Consider the following 12288-nt stretch of genomic DNA (forward strand, 5'->3'; position numbering starts at 1 on the left):
GTGATTGCTAGTAGGATTCACATACCATTTTATTACCCCTAAATTGAGCTAAATTAATACGAAGTGTTTTAAAGAGAACGCTTGCAATGAAATAGTGCAATAATTTATTTTAATTGTGTAAAATTATATTTTAATTTTTATTTTATTTAATTATTTTTAAATAAATTGAATTGTCTACAAAATAACTACTAGTTGATTTTTAACAATAGTTTGAAAAATAAAATGGAAGGAAAAAAATTTACTTTTTCTTAAAATATACAAAAATTATTTTAAAAAATCTTACATTCATATAAATTTAATCCTCAAACATTCAAATAAGTTTACTAGTCACATTAAGGAAGATTATTTGTATAAATAATAGAATTAAACATTTCACATGCTAATTAAATTAAATTAAATGTAATTCTTTAAAATAAATCATAACTAAATGTAAGTCAAAACTTAAAAGAATAAAATTAAGTTGCATTGACAACATATTATTAAATTAAAAAATCTTATATTTTTATTGATATCAACATTAAAGTGAAACTTCAAGGCATAGAACATATAAAACAGTCATTTCTTTATTAGAAAAATATTAAGTGGGGGAGGGTTGCCCTTAAATATTAAAATTAAGCTTGGAGAATGTAAGTCAACTTTGACTAGAGTGGTGGAGTGGAGAACACACAAGAGCTTATATACCCTAAACATAAAAATTTGCTAAGTGAAATGGAAGATATAGTTATAAATTCAAGGGTAAGTGGGAAACCTTAGTGTAGGAAGAGCAAGGATGAAAGAACTCGTTCGAAGAGTGGCTCCAAAGGCTTTATTCATATCAAGATCATTATCTCCTTCCATGCTCCACTCAAAGTAATGAATGAGCTGAGCCAAAATAAGGTTCATGGTTATATCAGTCATGGCTGCCCCTGGGCATCCTCTCCTTCCTACTCCAAATGGAATCATATCAAAGTAGTCTTTTCCTTTCACAACATCGACATTTTTACACATAAATCTCTCTGGCTTGAATTGTGGTGGATCTTCCCATAATGATGGGTCTCCTCCAATTGCCCATGCATTGACAATAAGCCTACACTTCTTAGGAATGAAGTACCCATCAACTGTACAATCTTGGGTCGACTCATGTGGTACCATCAAGGGTCCAAGTGTGTACAACCTCAATGTCTCCTTCACCACACATTGCATGTAACCCATCCTTGCTAAATCTTTCTCACATACAATCTTATCTCAGCCTACCATAGATTCAATTTCCTCTTGCATTTTCTTGGCCATAAAGGAGTTTTTGAGGATCTCACTCATGGCCCATTCTGATGAAGTAGCAATAGTTTCAATTCTAGCCATAAACGTATTCTGCCAAATGTATACAATTTTTTAAAATAAAATATCATATGTGTTGGTAAATAGATTGTTCTTTTGAATAAACTCCCAAAATGCCCAAATCTAAAAGAACAATTAGATGCCAATAGTTGGATAATCTATCATGGGGTTGATAGATTTCCTTTGAATTGTAAGGTACAGCTCCCTTATAGAATTATATGCAATGAATTTGTTTATTTCTTAAACTAACTGGGTGTGTTCTTAACTTGAGAACGGAAGAAGAGAAACCAAGCTAATCCTAGGCAAGACTAGCTTAGGCAGATTTGAAACTCTAAACCTAGCCAATCTCAAGAATTCACAATCTTATGACTCCTCAATATTGGTAATGCAATATGAAGAATCTGTTAATGCAGATGTAATGCAGAATGAAAAAAGGAGTGTGAGTTAAATATTCCAATTTCCATCATAGGAAGGCATGCAAACACTATGATCTACATCACATTCGATATTTGACACAAAATGCAAGATAGTGTCCAAGACTAAATATACCAACACTCTAATTGAATATAATCAGAAAAGTAACAACTAAACACTCTGATTCAAAATGAAACTTTTTTCTATTTTGAACACACAAATACAATACCCAGATTTATTTGCTCACAGTTTCTTATCAAATATATTACAGAAATCAGAATAATAACCACTATATACAATGAAATGAAACAAATAAAAAAACATGCCCTCTCCTCTACTCCAGCTCTCTGACTGTATGTAGGAGAAGAAGAACCCTTCTATCCTCATCCAATTCCTTATTTAATGCCTTTTCATCTTCATGACCCTTCAATCACCAATACAACTTATTCTTTCTCATCCAAGTCTTTAATCATTTCTAAATGATAATCTATCTTCACTCTTTTCGAATCCTATTCTTTTAACTTTTACTACCTTGACCATTTTAATGGTATCGTTCTTTATGAATTCAATGCTAAAGATTCTTCATAGTATTGCAACAGTCTTCTGAATATTATCACTATTGGGATTCTTTAACTCTTCATATCCAAAATCTAATTGGCCTGGAATACTCTACCTTTTTTTAGGAATAGTTGTGTTGAGTAGCTCAATCGATCTTCACTGATGAGTATATAAAAAACAAGCTTGGTGATCTCCAGTTTTGGGAAGAAGCAGAATATTGCATAGAGAAACAAATAGAGTGCTGATGAGCCTAATGTTAGATATGCTATCCACCACCAATGATAATCTTCACTGCACAATGGGAAGTAGCAGATAACAATAGTGATCTTGGCACAAGTGACCAAAAGGGTGATAAAGACGATGAACAAGAACCCAAAGATATAGTAGAAATGATTCAGCCATATGGAAGTGAAAATGAAAAATAGCTCAATGAAAATAGCTCCAAAAGGTAAGATGCCACCAATTAATATGGAGAAAATTGGCAGCATGTACCAAACCTGTTCTGGAATTTGTCTGGGGGTCTTGTTTGTCTTCACTAGATCCTCAATGGTGGGTTTCTTGAACCTAAAGTAATTGGAAACATAAAAATAGACTTCAGGGTATATTTTTTTATTCTGTGTCTTTGAACATCTTATACAAACGAGCTGAAGAGTAGCCAGCAAATAAAAACATAAAGCAGGCTAAAGTGACTAGGAGGCCCGAACACATCTCCATGGATCAATTTCTATCCTATTTCTTCTTGGGCTTCATCCTGTGTCTCCAATTGGTTGTATTTTGAAATATCCCTATAAAAAGTTCTCATCATGATCATTACCACCATGCCACAAAGGAACAACACAATCATCAATGAATTAATTATGGAGAACCAATGGATCTGATCATCTGACATTAGCAGATATGTATCCCATCGAGATGCCCATTTCAGAGAGCTATTCTTGAAAGCGACATCATAACTGCAGATGACCTCTTTACCTTCCTCTACCTCCTAGGGAGCATCAGAACTTAAAACATAACACTTAGTGTTTGCATTGCAGGTTATCAAATGTGGATTCTCGGGTTCCCAAGGCTACTCATATTCTTTACCCTGAAAGGTGTGACTTCAAAAAAAACAATATGTGCAGTATCAGTCTCTACATCCTTGTGCTATTTCACTTCAAAGTTCAAATGGTTGTGGATAAAATACTTCTCTTCTGTACTCCCTGCATAGCTTGCAACACGACTCTGAGCTTGGGTTCTTTATACCATGGCGCTTGTGTTGTTGCTTGGTAAACTATAGGCATTATCACATAATTCCTTTACTGGTAGGATTTCATAGTTTTGCATAAAACATATTGCGTATGAACTAATCATAACCATCTTCACATGACCATGGGTCTTCTGTGGTCTTCAATGGAAATCCCGAAGACACTCGAGCTGATTCATCTCTTGTATGGCTGCCGAGCTTCTCCATCTTGTTGTCAGCATTTGGTCAAAACATATTTACCATGTCTTTGTCACAAGCCACGTGCTTTTTCTTCACTCTCCAAACAGAGCTCAGTAGATGTTGTCTCTTGTTCGCATGTGAAAGGCTTTTGAGACTTTTACTTCCTTCGTGACCACCAAGTCTTCACTAGCTGCGAGTATATTTTTTCAGACATTAGCATAACAAAAATAGAAACTTCATATAGGAATGTTCCCCTCCTTTATATTGAGTTTAGACATTGGGCTATCACACCCACAAGCTCATGTTATGGCACCCAATGGGCACAAGACATAAAATGTATTTAGAGCATCAAATTTATCAAGCTCGAGGTCTCTCATGGCTAAGACTTTTGTAATTGACATTCATCCTCTTCCAAGGCCTGAACTCCTATGTTTGGCACTAATTCCCCACATGCACCATAGCTATTGGCGGGTTTTCATAGGATTGCTTCGACGGAGTACCACAGTATACATTTTCCGCCTTGGCTTTATTAGAGAGTTTTCGCTCTGTTATGGAGGATTCATAGGGCCACTTTTGGTGAGATGAAGCACATAAATAGATTTATTTTGATAGCCATGCTCTTTGTTATGAATTTGATGTTTGGCGAAAAATGGCAATTTGGCTTCTCCAGCGAAAAATATCAATATAGCTTCTCTGGCAGAAAATATCAATATAGCTTCTCTGGCAAACTGAACTCTTCATGTTCGGGTGATCCCAATTTACATGATGTATTATATGTGTGCTTCAACATACTTGCGATGCACTTGATGACTGCCCTATAGTGGAAAATTCATTTTTAGCCTCTCCCGTGGTGGAAAATTGGAGATGGACTGCGACATCAGATTTTTTGCCTCGCCATTTTGTTAAAGATGTCGATGCACTTAATGATGCTACAAAAGTCAAGGAAAATCAGCTATCTATTAAGTTTTGCTTTCAGTGTGACCACCGCAAATTTCCATTGTCCAGCCTGCATATTGACAATATTCTTAGATCCCAATCCACTACTGCCACAAGCCATGTTCTGAGAAATTAGAAGTTCTATTCTCTAGGTCTGTGACTCCAACTTTTGAGATAATTCCTGGTTTGAAGATTTTAGCTTTGTGACTTCTGATGATTCAGTTCTTAGAGCCAATCCAACAGATTATTTTTCCACTGAATGTTATGCCATCAGGTTTCTATATGCAAGACACTTGGGGTCTATGAAAAAGTCTGACTTTAACATTCTGATTTATTTTTCACTTTCCAACTATACATCATGATCACCATACATGCTTGGTTAGTAACAACATAGGCTACCATATACATTTAAGTCTTGCTGTTAATTTGTTCATTAAGGTTATAAACCCGAATTGATTCCTTTGAATTCAAAAATAGAGCATGTAAACTTGGGATATGAACCCAAATTTGCACTTATGATATTGCACTTTGGAACTCTGAATCTAAGACCTGAAATTGATGATCTCATTATCTAAATTGGCAACACGTGTTGATGAAGTTGGACTTGGAGGTTGGTCTTTGAAACTGTAAATCGGAATTTGATTCTAAATATTCTAAATATTCTAAAGTGCCATGATATCTAAATATTCTTTAGCTTTGGATATTTGAACTTGACTTTTTGACAGGGTTGATTTGGAAGTTCAAAAATGGTGTACTGAAAGTACACCTACAGTATGAAAAGCATGAGGTAAATGGAAAAAGATGAGCACTCTTAAACATCAATCCGTGAGGAAAATGATAAGCTTGAAAAAAATATGTCAACTTTTACTATTTAACACTTTTAGTCTAAAAGTAAGTCATTAGTGTGTGATGTTTATATCAGTGCCATCTTTAAACACGACACCCTAGATAAAAACTAAAGTTTGCAAAAAAAAGTCAACTTTGACCAGTCAACACTTTTAGTCTAAAAGTAAGTCCCTAATATGTAATATTGACGAGCCACCCTTAAACATTATACAAAGGCTATTTTTCAAATTTTAAAGTATTTCATTATTTAACATAAGTTATCTACCAGAACAATGGCTTTGATGTTTTCTTCTGTGATTGGCACTCCATCGAGGCTTTCCATTTCGAAGAGAAGACCAATGATATCCTTGTTATAGTCAGACTGTAGCTGCCCCCTGTGCTGCTGGTGCTCCTCTATTATCTTACTCACCACTTGATCTTATAACTTGTGCACTTTTTTCGTGCGCCGCTTTACTCCTTGCAAGTCTAACCAGTCCAAGCATGGAATGAAGTCCCCAATATCAATAACTCCTGTTGTAATAGTCACCTCTGTAGCCATCTTCTTTATCTCTCCCACATGACCACCCTCATTGGAGTCCCCCTCAACATGAGATAGCTTGGCCCCTGCCAAGATCCTCCACATGACCGCCTGAGTAAATGATGAAAACAAGCGGCTAAGATTAACCGGCTTCTTCCCTTGCTCAGACTTTTTTCAAACTGAACGAACAATTCGAAGCATTTCTTCCTCTCTAATACCACTGAACGACTCGATCCTTTTGCTATTTAGCAACTCCACAACGCACAACTTTCTCATGTGTCTCCAATAAGACCCATATGGTGCAAATACCAGATCCTTGTTATTATAGCCCAAGTATTTCCCCGCAGATGTTGACCCGTGGCTATACAGCCACGAAAATGCACTTCCTTTACATTTCTTTTTCTAACTTTTTAAAAAATTAACTAAATCCTCTCCTTCGTATGGAAGTGCATTTTCGTGGCTGTATAGACGTTCCCCAGATATTGGAGGCCTGCTTGTAAAAATATTATAATGGGTTTTCAAAAACTCCCTGGCCATGGCAGAAGACGAGACCACAACAGTTGGAAAAGAACCGAATTTCAACATCATGATAGGCCCAAAATTTCTTTCCAAGCTCGTGAAGCTCACGATGAGGAAACTTTGTCAGCTGGCACAGATTTCCTACAATGGGCCATGCAAAAGGTCCAGGGGGCAATTTCAACCCTAATCCTAATCTACGTCTTTTCCCGCCTTGCACGACGAATCTATACAAAACCCACAAGAAAACAATTAGTGCAGCTAATGCTGGACCATTATACGTAGCATCTAATTTTAATATGTTTCTTTCATGGAAAGTGTTAGTTTTGTTAGCTTTGGACAGCTATTTGTCCATTTGCTATTATTTAGCAAGTAATTGTTTTGCTAACTAATTGGTTGGATTAGAAACAAATATTTGTTAATTAATTGATCACTTTTGGAAATAACTAGAAATCAACTTGGTTAGGGTTGTTAAGTTGTTTTAATCTCAACCGTTGATTGTAAATCAATCTCGGTCGTTGGTTTACCAACAAGAGTAGTATAAAAGGAGGTCAGTGGAGCATTTGGAGAACATGAAGTTTGGAGAAATGTTTGCAGTGTTAGCAAACAATCTTGCAGTATTAGCAAGAGCGCAGTGTTAGCGTGAGAATAACAGTGGAGAATATCAGCGAGATAAATTAGGAGGTTGTTGAAATTTTGCCAGTAAGAGACAAGGAATTTTCTATCTCTTGATTTGCTTAAGTTTAATATAATTTCTCATTTGTAGAACTGGTTTTCCCTTAGGGGTTTTTCTAGAGACAATTTGTCCAAAAATATTGTGTTGATTGTGTTGCGCATTTCTTTCCGTATTTTATAAGTGAAGTTGTAGTTGTGTTTTATTTTCGATATTAGCTGGAAATTTATTTTCAGCAATTTAATAATTGTTTATGATAGGAGATTAATAATCAGTGATTGCAACAGTTAAATTTTTCACATGGTATCAGAGCATTGTTAAGGGTAGAAGAGTTTTGCCCTAGCAAAAAAATTTTGATCTCTTTAGATTTATTATTGCTTTAAACCCTTGAGATGGCTTCAGCTAGTTTGAGAGATTAGGATAGATTGGATGGTGCCTCAAATTTTGGTGTCTGGAAGGCCATAATTTCTTTATTGTTGGAAGAGAATGGTATCAAGGATTATGCTACGAGTGTTGTACCTGTACCAACGGATGCAACACAGCTTGTAGCATATAGGAAGGACAATGCCAAGGTGAGGAGGATAATCCTTGATGGTGTCAAGGACCATATTGTTCCACATATCTTGGAGCTAGATACAGCAAAGAAGATGTGAGACGCCATTCTGAATCTGTACCAAAATGCTACAACCAACAGGAAGTTGATTCTCAGAGAGAAGCTAAAGAATACCCAAATGAATCAGGGAGAAGAGGTCACAAGTTACCTTACCAGGCTTAGACTTGTCAAGGATGAGTTAGCAGCTATTGGAGATAGCCCTAGTGATGACGAGCTAGTGAGAATAGCCCTAAATGGGTTTACCAAACAATGGAGTGTCTTTGTTCAAGTTGTCAGTGGACGAGATACTTTACCGAGTTGGGATCGACTATGGACTGATTTCACTCAGAAGGAGTTTAGACTAAGTCTTGTCAATGGGGCCAACAAGAGTCAGAAAAATGAGGTGGAACAAGAGAACGTTGCCCTAGCGGGTAAAGGGAAAGCAAAGAAGGGATCTAGCAAAGGATCGAATTCACAAAGTGAAAAGAAGAAGAAGGACCTTTCTAAGGTCAAGTGCTTTGGATGTCACAAGTTTGGCCACTATGTCAGTGATTGCCCAGAGAGGAAGAAGGGTAAGAAGTAGGTGGCAGCTTCGGCAAGTGCGGAAGAACTCTCAAGTAGAATGAAAGATGAGTTTGCACTCATAGCTTGTATGTTTAGCTCAACCTCACAGTGTGTTTGGTATATAGATAGTGGGGCATCATTTCATATGACAGGAATTAGAGAGTACTTCTCCAGCTACAAGGAGGAGGACACCAAGATCCATATTTCTATGGAAAACTTGTCCAAACTCAACCCTGTTGGGAAAGGGACTGTTCAGTTTCAGAGGGAGAATGGAAAGATAATTCCACTTCATGATGTGTTATATGTGCCAGGCTTAGGTATAAATTTGATTTTTGTATCTATTCTTCAGGATAGGGGGTATAATGTACTCTTTAGAGGTACAAATGTGTTGATTAAGCATAAGGATTGAAAATCACCCATAACTATTGGAGTTAGGAGTGGTCGCCTTTATAGATTGCAGTTTGATACTCCTAAGGCACTCATGAGCAACAGTAATCCTAGAGATCTTGGAGAGCTATGGCATAGGAGGATGGCCATATTCATCATGGAGCACTTAGATTACTTTGTAAGATAGTGACAGGTGTTGCAGAGGTGAGCACAAAGCATGACAATGTATGTAAGGGATGTGTGTTGGGGAAATTTGCAAAAGCATCTTTTCCAAGGAGTGACACTAGATCTAAGGGTGTTCTTGATCTAGTACAATCAGATGTTTGTGGACCGATGTCGATGAAATCTCTTAGAGGATATGAGTACTATGTTACTTTTATTGATGATTTCTCTAGAAAGACCTGGATATACTTCTTGAAGACTATGGATGAGGTTTTTAGTCGATTCGAAGAGTTCAAGGCTCTTGTGGAGAACTCGACAGGAAAGAAGATAAAGGTTCTTCGATCAGACAATGGAGGCAAGTACAAAGGAAATGTCTTCCAAGAGTTCTATAGTAGAGAAGGAATCAAGAGAGAATGGATTGTTCCTTACAATCCACAGTAGAATGGAGTTGCTGAGAGGAAGAACCATTCTATATCGAAGGCAACAAGAGCTATGCTACATGACCAGGACATGCCCCATTACTTATGGGTAGAGGCATGTAATACAGCAGTCTAAATTCATAATAGAGTTCCACACAAGGTGCTAGGGAAGATGACACTAGAGGAGGCTTTTACAGGGAAGAAGCCAGATGTTAGTCACTTTAGGATATTCAAGAGTTTGGCATATTGCCATATTCCTAGAGATACACATACAAAGTTAGATCAGACTGCAGAGAGGGGGTACTTTTTTGGGTACAGTGAGACCTCAAAGGCATATAGAATTTTCATTCTAGGGACTAAAAGAATTATTGTCAAATGGGATGTCAAGTTCATGGAGGACAAGGCATTCAGGAGATCTAGAATATGCTAGTAGATGATCAAAGTGAGCAGCAAACAGAAGCTCCAAGACCAAGTTAAGAGCAACAAAGCTCAAGTACAGTTACCAGTACGAGTGTAGACTTAGTTAGTGAAGATTCACAAAGTATGGAGCAACAGGTGCAACAAGAAATGCATCTAGAAGACTTAGAAGTTGACATTTCATCCTCTACAGTTGGCAGTGGGAACCATGTGGTTCCAAATACACAAAAGGATACTCAAGAGTTTGTGGGAGCTCCTAGGAAGAGTACTATACAGCAAAGACAACCAGCCAAGTTCAATGACTATGTGGCATTAGTTAGTCAGTTGGTAGATAGTGAGCCTTCTAGCTATTAGGAAGCTACAGAACATCAAGTATAGCGAGATGCTATGGTTGAGGAATATTCTTCAATAATGCAAAATGATGTGTGGGAGGTAGTACCTACACCAACAAATAGGGCTGTAGTTGGATCACGTTGGATCTATAAGATAAAGCACGATGCAGATGGTAGCATCGAGAAATACAGGGCGAGGTTCGTGGCAAAGGGGTTCTCTCAGAATGAGGGAATAGACTATGAGGATACATTTGCTCCTGTTGCCAAGTATACTTCTATACGAGCTGTAATCTCACTTGTAGCACAGATGGGATGGAAAATCCATCAAATGGATGTCAAGACAGAATTCCTTAATGGTGAGTTGAAGGAGGAGGTATACATAGAACAACCAAAAGGCTTTGTAGCACACAACAAAGAGACCCACATGTGTAGATTGAAGAAAGCATTGTACGGACTCAAGCAAGCTCCTAGAGCGTGGTATGAGCGCATTGATACATACTCGCAAAAAATAGGCTATGTAAAGAGTGAAGCAGATGCTAACCTCTACTACTTGATGGTTGGGGGTAAGATTCTCATTCTTGTTCTTTATGTGGATGACCTATTTCTTACAGGTTCACTAGGGCTCATAGTGGATTGCAAGAGGAACCTTGCAGAAGAGTTCGAGATGAAGGATTTAGAACTTATGCACTACTTTCTAGGCATGGAAGTGTGGCAGACAGATGGGGAGATTTTCCTTGGTCAAGGGAAATATTGCATTGAAATCTTGAAGAAATTTGGGATGGAGGATTGCAAAGCCATGTCTACACCCATGATCACAAATTGGAGGAAGGTAGATACAACTAAGGAGAAAGATGTAGATCCCACTTTATATAGACAGTTGATTGGTTCGCTTATGTATTTGGTCAACACTAGACCAGATATAGCATTTGCAGTAAACTCTCTTAGTCAATTCATGGTTGAACCAAAGAGAATGCATTGGATAGAAGTTAAGCATGTGCTACCTTACTTGCATAGTACAGTCAATTATGGGATTAGATATGTTTGAGGTGAAGGTATCAGGTTGATAGGCTATACTGATGAAGATTGGGCAAGAAGTACAACAGACAAAAGGAGCACTTCAGGGTGTTGTTTCAGCTTGGGATCAAGAGTTGTAATTTGGTTCAGTAGGAAGCAGAAGTTTGTGGCTCTAAGTTCAGTAGAAGCAGAATACATAGCAGCTAGCATGGCGATATTTGAAGCTATATGACTTTGGAAGTTGTTAGTAGCCTTGTTTGGTTAGAAGGTTGAGACTACTGTGATACATTGTGACAATCAGAGTTGCATCAAGTTGTATGAGAATCCAGTGTTTCATGATAGGTCTAAACATATAGATATCAGATATCACTTCATCAGAGATTGTGTACAAAGGGGAGTTGTTCGGCTACAGTACATACCTACAGAGGAGCAGGTAGCAGACATTCTAACTAAGGCATTGGGGAAGACAAACTTTATCTTCTCCAGAGATAAGTTAGGTGTCCTGCAGAATAGCTTCCTCGCTAAGAGGGAGTGTTAGTTTTGTTAGCTTTGGACAACTGTTTGTCCATTTGCTATTATTTAGCAAGTAATTGTTTTGCTAACTAATTGGTTAGATTAGAAACAAATATTTGTTAATTAATTGACCACTTTTGGAAACAACTAGAAACCAAATTGGTTAGGGTTGTTAAGTTTTTCTAATCTCAACCGTCGATTGTAATTCAATCTCGGCTGTTGGTTTACCAACAAGAGTAGTATAAAAGGAGGTTAGGGGGGCATCTAGAGAACATGAAGTTTGGAGAAATTTTTGTAGTGTTAGCAAACAGTCTTGCAGCGTTAGCAAGGGCACAGTGTTAGCATGGGAATAGCAGTGGGGAATATCAGCGGGATAAATTAGGAGATTGTCGAAATTCTACCAGTAAGAGGCAAGGAATTTTGTATCTCTTGATTTGCTGAAGTCTAATATAATTTCTCATCTGTAGAACTAGTTTTCCCTTAGGGGTTTTTCCACAGACAATTTGTCCAAAAATATTGTGTTCATTGTGTTGCGCATTTCTTTCCGTATTTTATAAGTGAAGTTGCAGTTGTGTTATTTTTCGATATTAGCTAGGAATTTATTTTCAACAGTTTAATAATCATTTATGATAAGAGATTAATAATCAGTGATTGCAACAGTTAAATTTTTCATAAAAAGATATTGAAGGAA

General features: G+C 37.2%; 1 protein-coding gene and 2 pseudogenes across 1 annotated transcript; all 3 read right to left on the minus strand.

Annotated features, from left to right (window-relative positions):
- Positions 1-729: 729 nt before the first annotated feature.
- Positions 730-1191, minus strand: LOC149561294 (cytochrome P450 750A1 pseudogene; annotated as a pseudogene).
- A 1187-nt stretch (positions 1192-2378) lies between these two features.
- Positions 2379-3202, minus strand: LOC149561295 (transmembrane 9 superfamily member 7 pseudogene; annotated as a pseudogene).
- A 2707-nt stretch (positions 3203-5909) lies between these two features.
- Positions 5910-7858, minus strand: LOC149561296 (cytochrome P450 750A1-like). The gene is made up of 4 exons (XM_089827789.1): positions 7854-7858; positions 6581-6751; positions 6189-6369; positions 5910-6119 (listed from the first exon to the last, which is right to left on the minus strand). The coding sequence occupies exons 1-4, from the start codon at positions 7856-7858 to the stop codon at positions 5910-5912; spliced, it is 567 nt and encodes a 188-aa protein (XP_089683915.1).
- Positions 7859-12288: the final 4430 nt, after the last annotated feature.

The sequence above is a fragment of the Cupressus sempervirens genome, chromosome 4 (genome assembly GCF_028749045.1).
Source record: "Cupressus sempervirens isolate cs-2001-9-10 chromosome 4, ASM2874904v1, whole genome shotgun sequence".
NCBI lineage: Eukaryota > Viridiplantae > Streptophyta > Pinopsida > Cupressales > Cupressaceae > Cupressus > Cupressus sempervirens.